We start from the raw sequence: 15,473 nt of genomic DNA on the forward strand, positions 1-15,473 counted from the left end.
AATGGATGACAGTGGGTCCCGTGGTATTCAGATTCCAATGAATTTGTGTATGTGTGTCGCTGCAGTTACAATTCTCCAGTAACCAAGTCCATAGCAACTCGAGATTTGTAAGAAAAATTTTTGAGACGTTGAGGTAAAAATGTGCCTGGATGTGAATGGTTTTTCTGAAATTACTCTAAGGGGTGTGTGTGTGTGTGTGTGTGTGTGTGTGTGGCTGCCCTTTGCCCTGGGCTAGACCACAGGGCTCGGAAGGGAGGCACAGAGCGCATCGAACCGTACAGGGGTGCTGGGCGCCGAAGCCCGGGGCGCACTCGGCGTTGCGGCGGCAGCACTCGCAGTCCTGGCTCCAGTGGTACCCGGCCGTGCAGGCGCAGCGTCGCGGGGCCGTGCTGTTGCCGGGGTCCACGGCCACCAGGGCCTTGCCTGTGGGCGACAGACGACAAGTCAGCGGCCAGTGACGCACCGTCCGTGGCACTGCGCTGTCCCACAGCCACCCCTAGATGACCAGACGCAGCGCCCGCCCGGCTCTTGCATTCTGAATCACGCAGGCCACTCGGTTTGAGGAACTTCCAAGTTCCTCCTCCCACTTCCTGTGCTGGCACCAGAACCTCCCATGGGTTTCTCTCTAATAATTCAGTTTTGTGAGCTTTTAAAAAAAGTCAGTTTTCATGTTAGTAGGAAGACTGGAGGCGGGAATTCATGAGTGTTGAATACTTTAGCAAGTGCAAAACGGCCAACCCGGCACGTGGCGTCTTGATTTTTAGTAAACTAAAATCTCATAAATATTCTTAATATTCTTAATAGATGGGACCTAAGAGAATAGGTTTTCTGGAGATCCTTTAGGTTCCCAGGGTGAAAACAGGGGTCGCTGTGTGCGTAGCTGGCGGAGAGCGAAGAGGCGGGCAGGTTAGGCTTGGGAACCCATCTCTCCCCAAACAGAGTGCTTGCCTTCCTACCCAAATCTCCTGGCCCCTTCACTTTTTCTAGAATACCGGTACATGCGAATTCATCTATTACAAACCACACACACAGAGACACAGTCATCTGCCGATCCAGCTTGTGAATGCACCCACTTGGCCCTTTCACAAGCAGCTGTGGACACGCACGGAATCGTGTGCATTTCTGAGCTGTGCCACACGCAACGTTGCAGCTGAGGCCACACAGGCAACAGTCTGCCTTCTTGCTTTCAGCGCACGCTATAAACATTCTTTCTGTAGACCCAGTGCCACGTTCTCAATGGTAGACCCAGTGCCATGTTCTCAACGCTGTGCTTTGTTGGTGACTTCCCTATCTACACAGCCACCAAGTGGCACGCTACCATCCTCCACTGCTCCCAAGTGTGACAAGGCTGCGATGCATCTCGCGCCTTCCAGAGAAAGTATCTAGCGTGCATAAGCTTCATTCAGGCCTGAGTCACAGCGATGTTGCTCATGAACGCCATGGTAATCGATAAAAAAAAAAAGTATCTCAAATAGGCATCTCTAAATGGAAACGCAAAAGGTTATGTGTTGATTGGTTGAAGAAAATGCAGCAGCCAGAGGCTCACGGGAACCTGACCCTGTACTTCCCCTCGGGGCAGTGGTTCAGTGCTAATTCACTGTGTGTGATGACTTTATAGAATCAACTGTGAGTGTGTGTGTGTGTGCACACTCACACAGATGCACACTACATCGGAAGTAGCCTTGCACCCTTGCAAGACTCCATCTCATCTAGATTGTCCAAATGGCCCTTGCCCTTTATATTTGAGAATCCTTAGATGAGTTTCCAGGGCAAAAGAAACAAACAAACCAGAAAATTCTTCCCTCTTTCATTGGCTCAAGTTACCTCCAGCAGGGTGGGGTCACTGCCTACTTCCATTCTTCCTAGAGCAGAGCGTGGTGAACCTGGAGACGTCCCCACTCCCTCTTGTGCCCACTTTCTGAGGGGCAGCACAGCTCTGCGGCACCAAGGCCGATACACAGTGCATGGAACAGACATGGATGCATGTCACCTCTCTGTTCCCAGTGTCCTACTCAGATGCAGCAGAATGGGAGACAGTAGGGTGAGGAATAACTCGGGCATGTTTAAAAATATCTTAATGTACCAGGTTTTTGGCTTTAATCAATTTTGGCAGTAGACAGAATGAATGTTTGTTTCCAAGAGACAGCAGTGAGTCAAGGTCATTACTAAGCTGTGGGAAATAAAAAAGACCCGATCAGATGCTTCTGCTCAGTGGACTTTCCGTGTTACCTTCTCCCACTAAAGTCTCTGCCAGTTGTCTTGAACACAGCAGAAAAAGAGTGTTAAAAATACTTAGTTTTTACTTCTGTCCAATGGAAATGAACACCTACAAACAAGGATCACTTCAGTAGCCTATGAGTCTCCTCCCTGTCACCCACACTGAGGCTGCTAAGTGTTCACTAAAATGTCCAGGGTAAGCCTGGAAGCAAGAGAGCTCTTGCCGGGGCTGGCATTTAGCTGGCATTTAGCTGCTAAGATTCCTGGTTGTGCTGAGCGGCCTGCATCCTCCACTAGAGCAGTACCTGGTTTTGAGTCCGTGCTCTGGCCCCTGATTCCAGGTTCCTGCTAATACAGAATCTGGAAAGGAAAGCTTCCGGCTCAATCACCTGGGTCCCTGCTCCCCTGGGAGACCTGGATTGAGATCCTAGCTCCTAGCTTCTGCCCCGAGAGTCACTGAAGGCATCTGGAGAGTAAAGCAGTAGATGAGACTGACTCTCCCTTCCTCTCTCTAATAGATTGATTTGATTTTTGAAAATATTCAAGGTCAAAAAACAGGGATGGTGGTCTGGTAAGGCTGTCAAACTTTAGAGTTAAAACATTCATGGTTTAGGACAAGGTTGAAGAGGCAGAAGTTCTGGTTTGAGTCCTGTTTCTCCTCTGTTAACCTTGGAGAAGTCATTCAACCTCTCGGAGAGTCCACTTTTCACCTACACAGTGATAACGTGTGAGCACGCGTAGGGATGACCATGGCTGTGTCTGGGGAATTGTTGACACAACATCGTGGGAAGGCTGTCCCCTGTAAGATGGGTCCCACGATTAAACTGCAACACAGACACATTCCAAGACACAAGTTCTAAAGGTAGAATTTCAACACAGGGCTTCAGGGATATAAAACACATAACTTCTTCCTGTGCCCCTAAAAGAAACCCCACTGACTGTACCTAAAAATGTTTATCTAGAAGAGACGATCTGAGTGAAAAACAAGATGAACTCAGAGTTTCCACGACTAACTCACCAGTGTCACAAACTTTATGCAGCAAGCATTTATCTTCTTCATTCCAGGTGTCCAGGTATTCATCCGGGCCACAGGACAGACACACACTGTCAGTGGTAGTAGTGCATTTAGAAGACAAGTACTTTCCTTAAAGCAGAAAGGAAAAATGCACCAGTCAGAACAACAAACAACACAAAGCAACAACAACAAATGCACCAACCTACTCTGCAGGTGCACATGACCCTGATCACAGGAGGCCCCCAAGGGTGACATGAACACGACGTGAGGCCCTGGGGCACGGGGAGTGTCCGGCCTGGGCTCCGCAGGCCCCTCAGCCGGCTAGAATAGCCTGTCCTGGCGACAGTGCTCTCTCGAGGGAGAAGGCCAACTACCCTCTGCACCCACAGAGCTAAAGAGCAGAGCTGTTATTTTCGCTGGGTCTTACAGAACATGAGAGGGTCCCTGGGACCCACTCAGGGAATAGGGGGCTAAGCAAGAGGAACTCATGATCCATTCCCTCTCCCATCGTCAAACTCTTCTCTGCTTCCCGTCCGCAGAGTTGACATCTTGTGTCTTACATACGCTATGGGCTCATGGTTAGCTTACTTTGACCAAGAGTTAGTCTCCCTCCCTCCCTTCCTCCTGCCCTTTCTCCCTCCCTCCCTCTCTCTCTCTCTCTCTCTCTCACACACACACACACTCACACACACACACACCCTTGAAAATCACTAGATCTTGGTTCTGCCCAAGAAATATTTGTAGTTAAAATATCCAAGAGGTCTTAGTATATGAGAGTATTTTTAAAAGTTCATAGAAAATGGAATTAAAAGGTAAATTTATCTGGATGCTAAAGTTTTTTTTTGGAAATCCGTGGATTTTTTTCCTAATATGCATTTTTCCACAAACCTTTTAAATAGCCCTCGGAAGGTAACCCAGCTTTCCTCCCTCACTGAACAAGAGAGGCAGGACTCCGTGGGCTGAGGAGTGCCGGGCCAGGTTCTGGCAGGGCAGCGCTGGGAAGGGGCTCGCCCGTCCTCCTCTGCCCCTCAGCAGGTAGGTGGAGGAGCTATTACTGGGGTGCAGGCCATTTCTTTTTTAGCAGCGGCAATTCCAAAGTGGTTATCCCTAAATAGAATTTCTGTGCAAACAAGTTTAAGAGCTGCAGCTCACATTTTGAGAGCTTGAAGCATAAGGTGCTAAAATATGCTCTTTAAAAATCTTCCTTGCCTGCCCAAGGAACGGTGTTTTGGCAAAGCTGTGTTGTGGCACCAGATTAAGCGCCAGTTTCTGAAGCTGGTTTTGACTTTGAGAGATTTTATCTATTGAGCAAAGAGGGACAGGCATGACTACCCAGCACCCGTGCAAAGGCCACCCCATTTCCTTCGTCATCCCCACAACAGCCCCGCCCACTCCCGAGGGGCAGCGAGGCGGCTCAGCAGCGGGGGTACCTGGTTCACACTTGCGGCAGCACCGCCCGGCGTGTTCGTAATGCCTGTCGCTGGCGCAGGGAGGAGCCACCTGCAGACTCACCTGAAAGGAAAATTGATGTTGGCAGAGATTACTCACAGGTTCCTCCTGGAGCCAGCAGAAAGTGAACCGCACTAAACAGCACTGAAACAGACCATAAACCCTCCTGAACCTGGGGGATGGAGGATGACCTCCCAAACGGCCCTCTCCTGTTTCCTGCTATGAGCTCATGAAACCTACATTTTAATTCAAGGCTGGGAGCCTCTTGAAGCACGCTCATGGTTATAGGACAGATTAGACGCAGCTTACAAATTATACACCGAAAGTTGCAAATTGCTTGATACCAGCCACAGCAGAGCGGTTCCTCTTCTGTGGGGTTAGGTCGTGGCCGCTAGGCTGAGCCCCCAGCGAGGGGCCCCTACAGTGACCGTTCCACAGGATGGCAAGGTCGGTCTTACAAGTCCCCTCTGACTTTGACATGCTGCTCGACACCGCTCGCCTCTTCCAATGTTAAACGTGCGGAGAATGGGTCAACATGGGGACAGCAAGGTGTTGGATGCTCTGGGTGTGCTGCGTGCCAGCCTGCTGTCCCAGGGACTCTGGGCAAGTCACTTAACACTTTCTGAGCTTCCGTTTCCTTTCTGGTTCAAAACAGTCCGATTCTAATACAAATACTAATCTCTGAATCTGCCCAGCAAAGTAAAACAATACAACAAGACAGCCAGTCCCCTAGAAGCACCAGAGATTCTTATCAGTTTGCGGCAGGAAAGCTCTTTTCCTTCAGAGCTTTCTCAAGTGTGAGAACAACAACAACAACAAACACTCCGGTTACAGGGGACAGATAGGGTTTGGCTGAGCAGACCTCAGCGCGTGTATACCGCACGCCAGGGCTCCTGCAGGCCAGTGGGGTGCCGACTGGCAAACCTCCACCGGGTGGTGCTACCACCCAGGCAGAAGGCTGCCAGGGCCTGCTTCCTGATCCGCAGGAATCAGCCAGATGAGGACCCAGGACCTGGCGGGAGGTGGCGGCGGAGGGGCACAGAGGCAGTGAGGTGGAAAAGGGCAGTAAGACACCATCAGTGTCAGCCGAGCAGAGGTGGGAGATGACAACGAAGGCGGTCAGAGCTGGGCCAAGGTCAAGGGCGGCTTCATCTGCATAGGAGAGGTCTTAAGGTGTGGAAATAAAATAGCTTAGAAGATGCCACGTGTCCTCAAAAACTCTCAATCATGGGAATATGATTTATAAAGGAAGCACCCACCCAGCAGAGTGGGGGTGGGAGAAGCAGCCCACATGGGCCCCTCTCACCAAGGATTCGGGGGTGGGAGATTGGAGCAGGTACACGGGGCGGGGCTGGCGGGGGAGGCTGAGAAAATCCATGTGTTACTGGAGAAATGTGTGCAGGAGTGTTGCACTTGGACTTGCTTCCTGGGCATGGCTAACTTTTCCCACAGACACCACAGACAGTCCAGGGGACACTGCAAAGAATGACTTGGGGCCAGGGTTGTGGCGTAGCAGTTTAAGTGTTCACCTGCAATGCTGGCATCCCATATGAGCACCAGTTCAAGACCCAGCTGTTCCACTTCCCATCCAGCTCCCTACTAATGCACCTAGGAAAGTAGTCGACAATGGTCCTCGGGCCCCTGCAACCACATAGGGGCTCCTGGCTTTGGTCTGGCCCAGCCCCCCACTGCACCCATTTGGAGGGTCAACCAGCAGATAGATCACCCTGTCTCTCCTCCTCTAACTCTGCCTTTCAAATAAAAAGCAAAAATTTGGGCTAGCACTGTGCATAGTAGGTTAAGCCTCCGCCTGTGGCGCTGGTTCCCATCCCATCTGCTCCTCTTCTGATCCAGCTCTCTGCTCTTGGCCTGGGAAAGCAGTGGAAGATGGCCCAAGGGCTTAGGCCTCTGCATTCATGTAGGGGACTCAGAAGAAGCTCCTAACTCCTGGCTTTGGATTGGCCCAGCTCCGGCCATTGTGGCCAGTGGATGGAAGACCTCTCTTTCTGCCTCTCAAATAAACAAATAAATCTTTTTTTAAAAAAATGAATGACTCCAAAAGAAACCACTGCAGGGCTGGCATTACGATGTGTTCAGAGTTGCCTCCTGCAGAGCTGGCATCCTGCTCCACTTCCAATCCAGCTCCCTGCTAATGCACCTGGGAAGGCAGTGGATGACGGTCCACATGCCAAGGCCCCTTCCATACACGTGGGATACCTGCATGGAGTTCCAGGCTCCTGGCTTCAGCCTGACCCAGCCCTGGATGTTGTAAGAATTTGGGCAATGAACTGAAGCTCTCTTCCTCCCTCTAGACTCAATGAATTGAAGCTCGCTCGCGCGCTCTCTCTCTTTTTCTCCTTCTAACTCTGCCTTGCAAATAAATAATCTTGAAGAAAAAAGAAAAGAAAGCACTGCACCCTCCCTTTCTCTGCTTTATAGGACACTGGTTCCCCAGAGGCAGATGCTGCTCTTCTGTGCCCGGCACGGTCACTCATGCACCCAGGAGAGCGCGGAGCTGAGGCAAGGCGGTACAACACTTGACAGGATCCCTGTGGGCCTGAGCCTGTGCAGAGATGGCCCCAAGGCCAATGCCAAGGGGAAAGAGCATACACGTGTGGTCTGGCCCCACTGCAGATGGCAAAGGTTATCAATTGCTTCTGACCCCAAAGAAAGCTGCAAGTCTCCGAAAGATAAGCACACACTCGGTCTGCATTACACACATAGAAAGGTACTTTTTAGGGGGAATTTGCTAAAAGGACTCCCCCTGCAGCAGCTGGTGAGGGGCCCTGTCAGATGCTACTGGCTGCGCCCTGAGTGTCACCTGACCTGAGCACTTGGACTGTTTGCTTCCACACTCAGGAGCTCGGCTGTGATTCACTCCCTCCAGCCTGCGGCTGCGCGAGCTTTATGCCTCCTTGCAAAAATGAGGAATCCCTGCTTCACAAGTGACCACCTGTCCTAATTTAAACAGATTTTCGCAGATTAAAATCCATTTCGCTTTTCTAAGCTTTTTCCTTATTAAAACTTTTCACCCAGCCATGCCTTTAAAAAAAATGTGATTAAACCACACACCATAAAATTAAGCCTTTTAAAGCACACCATTCAGTGAATTTTAGTAAAGTCACAGTTACACAATCACCATTGCTATCTCATCTGGAACACTGTCATCACCCTCCAGCTGACATGTCTCCTGGATGGAACTTTTAAGGGCAGCAGCAATTTTGCTAGTGGGAAAATAATGCCATGGTGAGGCAGAACATTATGGACTTAATCTCACGTAAGATCCAGCTCAAGCAGAAATCTGCTTTGTTCTACAGGTACAAGGTATACTCAGAAGTACACATTATGATCTTCAAAATGGAGATTCAGGTTGAGTTTCCCTTATGTGAAACACTTGGGACCAGAAGCGTTTCGGGTCTCAGAGCTTTTCCGCTTGGAACGTTACCATCAGCCTTACAGGGGGAGCATCTCCAATTGGAAAATCCGAAATCTGAAATGCTCTGAAATCCAAAACGTTTCACATTTCACGCTGGTGATCAAAATGTTTCTGAGTTTGGAGCATCCGGTTTTTGGACTTCTAGATCAGGGATGCTCCTCTGTACTTACATGACCTGAGAGGCAAACTTATCTACGTATGTGTGTTTACAGAAATGTGGTTTGGGGTTAAGTAAAAGTAAGTCTGGGAAACTGAAGGGTGGGCGCACACCCGGGAGCAGGCAAAATGCGCCTTTCGGTCCCTCCTCCCTCCTCCTTCTTGGTTCTCTGCTTCCAACTTTCTTCCCCTCCATTTGCAGAAACGCAGTTCTAGGATGAGCCCCTTGCTGGAGAGGACTTTGGGCCCCCTGGTCCTGGCCAGCACACGCAACCCTCCTAATGCCAGTCACACTCCCACCTCACGCCCCAGCCCTGCAGTGGGCTCCCTGGTCTTCTGTCTGCCTGGTAGTCCTCTCGTGGGTAACATTAGGAAACGAGTCCTCACCAGCACATCCATCTTGCTTCACCGGGTCCCTGGAGACTTACGGACCTGGCCCTCAATGTTGCAGGCCACACTGGCTCTCTGCTACCTTCTGACTCCCAGACTCGGCCCTGAGTCCCATCTGCTTGGGCTTGGCTCCCTGTTAGCTTACTCTGATCTCCTTACACCAGGCCCCCATCTGGATGGCCTATCAGGCACATCGCCTGGGCACTGCCTCTTTGTATGAATGAATGGATGTCCTTCAACCATACAGCTGTGTCCCTGTCCATCCCAGTGTGACCTCTCCTTTTGCATAAACAGGATTCTGATTCTGCTGTCCATCATTTTACCACTGGCTTCCCTGTCCAACAGAGCCCACCCTGCTATGCCTGGACCATCCATCTGCCCAGAAGTGGGCCCTGGCTCCATCCTCCAAGACAAGCTCCCAATCTTGGCAAGGTGGTAGCTGTCAGTGCTGGTAGCAATTCCAGTAAAGTAGTGATCTGATTTTTTTTTAAAGTTCTTGTTTAAGTGTTTACTGAAATAATCCCCCAGGAAGTGGGGGGATTTGGGCAGAAGGCTGCCACTGTTCAGTTATGGGGTGATTACGCCTGGCACCTTGTTTCCTAGGGGTAGCCACGGAAAGCCTTGATGATTGAGTAGAGGTATACAAACCTCGAGGAACCCAGAATTTTTCCTAGCCCACCTTTAAGACAGCCTCGTTTCCATCTGGAACAACAGTCAATGCTTTTGAATCATAGTTGCTTTCAGGAAGCAAACAAAGCAGAATCAGTTTTTTGAATTTTTAGTTTTTGAGAAGGAAACATCATTGTGTGATACAAAATTCACAAGGCACATAGCTTGTTTGGGGTAAAGCCTCTCTCCTTCTTCCCAGGCATCTTTCTTCATAGATAACTACAACAACTGTCTTTTTTTTTTTTTTTGGTGCATTCCTCTAGAAGTGTAAGGAGTATCCACTTATGATCTATCTGGTAGCTGTTCTATAAAACAGCTGCCTTGTAGGCCAGCTGGGATCAAGTCCATTTGCTGCACTGGTATTTGGGGGAATGCAACTTGACCTACAATACTTAGAAGTCTGGTAGAAAAAAACAGCCATGTATGCACAGGGTCTTCCTATGATTCTCAATTTAAAGATTGCAAAACATCAGGGCCTGCTTTGTGGTACAGCAGGAAAAGCTGCCTCCTGCAACACTGGCATTCCATACGTGCACCGGCTCATGTCCCAGCTGCTCCACTTCCAATCCAGCTCCCTGCTGATGGGCTGGGAACAGCAGAAGATGGCCCAAGTGCTTGGACCACTGCGCCCACATGGAAGACTCAGATGAAGCTCCTGGCTTTTTTTTGGCCTTGTCCAGCACTGGCTGTTGTGGCTATCTGAGTGAACCAGTGGATGGAAGACGTCTCCCTCTCTTTCCTTCTCTCTCTGTAACTCTTTCAAAATAAGCAAATCTTTAAATAAATAAATAAATAAAAATTACAAAAACTCTGGCCCACAAAATGTACATCAAATAACCTTTGTGGACTTTATTATTTGTTTGTGTGGACTTTAAAAAATTATTTATATTTACTTGAAAGGCAAAAAGGTAGAGGGAGAGAGAGAGAGATAGCGATCTTATCTGCTGGTTTACTTCCTCAAATGTCCACAATAGCCAGGTGGGGCCAGCCTAACGTTGGAGGCTGGGAACTCAATCCAGATCTCCCAGGTAGGTGGTGGGGACCCAAACACTTGAACCATCACTGCCTTCAGGGTACACATTAGCAGGAAGCTGGACTCCAGAGCGGAGCCAGGACTCAAACCTAGGTACCCTAAATGGGATGCTAGCATCTTAAGAGGTGGCTTGACCGCTGTACCAAAAGCCCACCAGCCTCCAACCATTGTTTTTTCAAATATTTCCCCTGAGTTAGTAAGGACAGGAAGAGTGTGTGTATGGCAAACACCCCCTACGCATACGATGCCCCCCAGGAAGCCTTCAGAGGCTAGAGAGGGGATTGGAGAGGTAGGAGGATGCACCTGACCTACGGCACTTTTGCCTCACTGTCTTGTGTTTTGTGTGCACCTGTTTCAGGGTACACAGGCTGGTATTTGTCTTGATGGCTGATACACTGAAAACAAGTGTATCCACAGTCTGTGGCAAACTTTTGGAGGGAAAGTGGAGATCATACATTGTAAATGAAAATTCTCTATAAAATTATGTGGATTTATTTCCCTATGCAAAGCCATGTTGGGGCAAAATCTAAAAAACTGTAAGTGAAAGAAACGTAACAATTCTGCCAATGGAGTGGCAGAGACAAACGGATCGGGTGGGTGTGGAATCCTCCGGGGAGGCTGGCCTCCATAGCTGTTTTGTATGTTGTTATCAGCCCGTCGCAGCGAACGTCATTACAGAGACCAAGGTTACTTTCTCGCTCTACTGAAAATTCACGCTGACATACAACCACCAAGCAAAAGGAGCCTCAGGCCTCTGTGTCAAGTCAGAGGGAAAGAACCTTACCCCAAAGAACACATCAGGGATTTTCCAGAGATTTTATTTTACAAAATATCATCCGTGACTATACTTGAGAATTTGGCTATGATTTCAGTTCGGATGATATCAAATTTCTGACAATTACAGTAGAACTGAAAGATGTGGTTTTTGTTAAGAGAGGAACTTTCAAATGTGAAAACAACACTTCACTTAATCGTCCTGCTACCCTTGGGGAAAAAAAAAAAAAAACCTTAAAGAAAAATAGAACACAAATAAACTACCAATGATATGTGTCCCTGAACATTAACAGAGCTTTTATTGCGATGGTCTCACACTAAGAAATTATTTCTCTCTGAAGGACTTGGCTCTGCCAAGTAAGTAAACAGATGCACGGTCACACTAATATGTCGAGGGCTGTACACGTGAACGGATGCTCTTACATCTTGTCCATTTCTTTAAATTCGTCTTTTTCCAGCCAGCTAGCTAGGAAGACGGGCCAGAAAGAATGTCTAAAGGCTCCCCTTACAGATATGGGTGGAAGTGCAGACTTTTACACCCAGATGTTCTGGGGGATCTCTGCAGGTTTGTTCCTTTCTTAGCTGCTTTCTCTAGAAGCTTCCAGATGCCAGAGTCCAGAATTCAATCTAGAGCTCCCGTGTGGGTGACAGGGACCCCAGCAACCGAGCCTTTCCCTGCTGCCTCCCAGGGTGCACATGAGCAGGAAGCTGGAGTGGGGTGTGGAGCCAGGACTCGGACCCAGTCACGTCAGTATGGGATGTGGGCATCGCAAGTGGTAGCTGACCTGCTGCCCCAAACACCCACTGGCGACTCCAGACTATTGCTGACTTTGGTATCCTGTTGTATGTCTCTCAATGGACAGAGACCATTCCACCATCACACTTCTCAGCTGAACGTTCCTAACTGCGAGTGGAGATGATAAAGGAATCATTTGTAGCCCAGAAGCCAGGTGGGGCAGGTTGTAAGAAAAAAACAAAAAAAAAGAAATTGCAATTAAAATAAAGTTTGATCTGATAGAATGCAGGAATTATAGTGTGACAGACAGGGGCAGAGGCCTGGATAACTTGGGCTGCAGGAAGGGACAGGGTACCTGGCATGCAGGGGACAACGGCAGGCAGGGGCGGTTCCGGCGGGTGGGCAATGGTGGGCTGCAGGGAGATTATTCTCTTGGAAGCTCTCAGCTTTGTCTGAGCAGAACAATGCCTGGCATTTCCTTAAGAAAACCATCTTCTTGTCTACACTGTGAAGTTTTGAAAAAGCAATTCTAAGCCCCAGTGTCCCGGCAGTAAAATGTGGCTAATAACCATGCCCACCTCACCGCACGCGTCAGCTGTGACAGTGCAGACACGACCGGCGAGCGCCCGTAACCACCAAGGTTCTGCTTTCTCGCCTTGAGGCTGAAGAAGTTTCTAGTAGGTTTATGGGGAGGATGAAGACCGTTCTGCACGGAGGTCTGCAGCCACGGAGGGAGGGCTTCTACGGCTCACACCTGAGAAGATCAGCAGGCGAACAACCAATCGTTTCCTGAGCTAGGAACGGAAGCTGGGGGTCAGCAGAAAGGGGCAGAAGGTGGAAACGAGAGACAGGGGACCTGAGAAGGCTCCCAAGGCCTGACGGTTCTCTGGGTGCGCCTTCCTCATGATATCTAACCCGGCCATGACGACCAAGAGCTGCACAGCAGAGTGTTCGGTTGCACGATGGGAAAAAGGATTTTTCATCAAAGAGGTGGGTTTTTCTTAAAAAAAAAAAAAGTTTGATGTCAAATAAAGAAGTGCTTTCTCATGGGATTGGAAAGCTGAGGCATGGCCGTGAGACTGTGACACGTGACCCGAGTCACTGCGGTGGTTTTTCTGTCTGGGGGTTCGGTTACGTGAGCCACGCTTGGGTGAGCGCAGAGACTGTTTCCTCAACGCCGCTGATAAGCGGCCGCGAGATTCTGCCAATGATTCTGTTAAACAGCACATAATCAAGTTATGACCAAAGGCCCTTCCAGACATTCTCATTTTAAATAAACTGCATAGATAAATTGTCTAGCTTACAGATTTACAGAGGAAATAGCACTCATTTTGCTTTTGTACAAACCAAAGCTTTGCATGTCATGCTTCAGATCAGCTCTGCCCAGGTACTCAGGCAGACAGTATGTTATGAATCAAAGAGACAACGAGAACAAAGCAGCAGTGTTCGCGGATCGCCTGTACACCCCAGTGGATCACCTGGCACACTCTCTGGAGTGTGTTCACCGCCCCTGGGAAACCAGTGTGCTGTGGGATGCATGGAACACTTTGAGACCCAAGGCTGGCATTGTGGTGTAGCAGGGAAAGTCACTGCCTGCGACGCCAGCATCCCTTGTGGGCACCAGTTCTCGTCCTGGCTGCTCCACTTGTGATCTAGCTCCCTGCTAATGTGCCTGGGAAGGCAGCAGAAGATGGCCCCTAACTCCCATACGGGAGACCTGGATGAAGCTCCTGGCTCTGGCCTGAGCCAGCCCTAGCCATTGAGGCCATCTGGGGAGTGAACCAGTAGACAGAAGAGCTAACACACTCTCTCTCTCTCCCCCTCCCCACCCTGTAACTCTGCCTTACAAATAAATAAATACATTAAAAAATAAGTTCTCTCAGATTGTCTTAAAAAAACAAACAAACAACTTGGAGACCTTAAGTTATACTGGCTGGGTCTGTGGCCCAGGTCACAACAGCAGCAAATCCAGGGAGTCAGAGGAGTTAGCAAAAAATTCCCTGAGTGTTTAAAACAGAATTCATTTCAAAGAAATATATCTCAAGTGCTTGGGCCCTGCACCCCATGGGAGACCAGGATAAGTACCTGGCTCCTGCCATCGGATCAGCATGGTGCGCCGGCCGCAGCATGTTGGCCGCGGCGGCCATTGGAGGGTGAACCAACGGCAAAGGAAGACCTTTCTCTCTGTCTCTCTCTCTCACTGTCCACTCAGCCTGTCAATAAAAAAAAAAAAAAAAAAAATATATATATATATCTGACACATAGCTCTTGGAAAAAAAATACTGCTTCCAAAAGGAAGGCTCAAGTGTTCTGTTACTCATATAATAGGAAAAGGTGTGTTTAGCTCATTTGAAGAGACTGTAAAGAGAATTGTGACAGTCACAGCAATATGAGGGGGGTCTTCAACAACTTCGCGGAAATGTACATTATGAAAGAACGATGCAAGGATTTCAAAAATCTTTCACACGGGGGCTGGGGCCGGCGTTGTAGCATAGCAGGTTAAGCTGCTACCTCAGATGCGGGCATCTCATATGGGCTCTAGTTTGTGTCCCAGCTGCTCCACCTCCAATCCAGTTCCCTGCTATGGCCTGGGAAAGCAGCAGAAGATAGTTCAAGTACCTGGACCCCTGCACCCACGTGGGAGATGCATATGAAGCTCCTGGCTTTGGCCTGTCTCAGCCCTGGCCACTGGCCGTTGTCATCTGGGGAGTGAACCAGAGGATGGAAGCTGTCTCTGTCTCTCTCTAACTCTTTCAAATAAATAAATCTTCAAAAATTGCATCAAAATAAACATAATTAATTGCATTTTCCCACGAACCTTTGAAGTACCCTGTGTATTCTGATGGACCTGCCACGGGGGTAGGCATTGTGATACAGTGATTAAGTTGCCACTTAGGACACCCACGTCCCTATCAGAGGGCTTGGGTTCAAGTCCCACTTTTGTTTCTGATTCAACTTCCTGCTAACGTGCACCTTGGGAGGCAGCAGGTGATGGCTCAAGTACTTGAGGCCCTCCATGCCACTCATGTAGGAGAAGTGGATTGAGCTCCTGGATCAGGCTTTGGCCTGATCCAGCCCTGGCTATTCCGGGCATTTGGGGAGTGAATCAGAGAATAGATCTTTCTCTCTCTGTTTCTGTCACTCTGCCTTTAATTTAAAAACTGATCTGCTATTAAAGAATTTGGGGACTTCTAAAATGCATTTTATGAATGTATGTCCAGTGACAAGGAGAGTTTGGAAGTCCAGTTGAAGGATTCCTCCTGGTTGGCCAACACTTACTGGCATCATTGAAAATGATAAATATGAACCAATCCCCTCCCTCCTGTGTGCAGCACATCCCCCCCAGGAGGAGTTGTGAGTTCAGTCACTACGCACACAACAGAGGAAGCTGAGGCATTCTCTTGCCCAAGTCACAGAGCTTTATCTTAAGACCAAAGTTTTCTTGGAATATAGACCAGAAGACATATTTTGGTCTGGCTCAGGGTTTAACGACAGAAAGCATCAATGTCTCCAAACAGCTCTGCTGCCAGCACACCATCAAGGGCATGGTGACTGAACGCTGGCTCACAGGCTGGCTCAGGTACTGTCAGGGGCGGGG

General features: G+C 49.1%; 1 protein-coding gene across 2 annotated transcripts in view; it reads right to left on the reverse strand.

Annotated features, from left to right (window-relative positions):
- The window catches only part of TNFRSF11A (TNF receptor superfamily member 11a), a 60,439-nt gene that overhangs the window by 28,097 nt on the left and 16,869 nt on the right, over nt 1-15,473 (reverse strand). Inside the window, exons 2-4 of one of the 2 annotated variants that reach the window (XM_008261434.4) lie at nt 4,663-4,744; nt 3,236-3,361; nt 280-423 (exon numbers count right to left, since the gene is read on the reverse strand). In XM_008261434.4, coding sequence (XP_008259656.1) covers nt 280-423; nt 3,236-3,361; nt 4,663-4,744 — 352 coding nt within the window. Of the gene's footprint in view, nt 1-279; nt 424-3,235; nt 3,362-4,662; nt 4,745-15,473 lie in introns of those variants that run through there. The other variant, XM_051851145.2, reaches the window with a different exon arrangement.

Source organism: Oryctolagus cuniculus, chromosome 10 (genome assembly GCF_964237555.1).
Source record: "Oryctolagus cuniculus chromosome 10, mOryCun1.1, whole genome shotgun sequence".
NCBI classification, from domain to species: Eukaryota; Metazoa; Chordata; class Mammalia; order Lagomorpha; family Leporidae; genus Oryctolagus; species Oryctolagus cuniculus.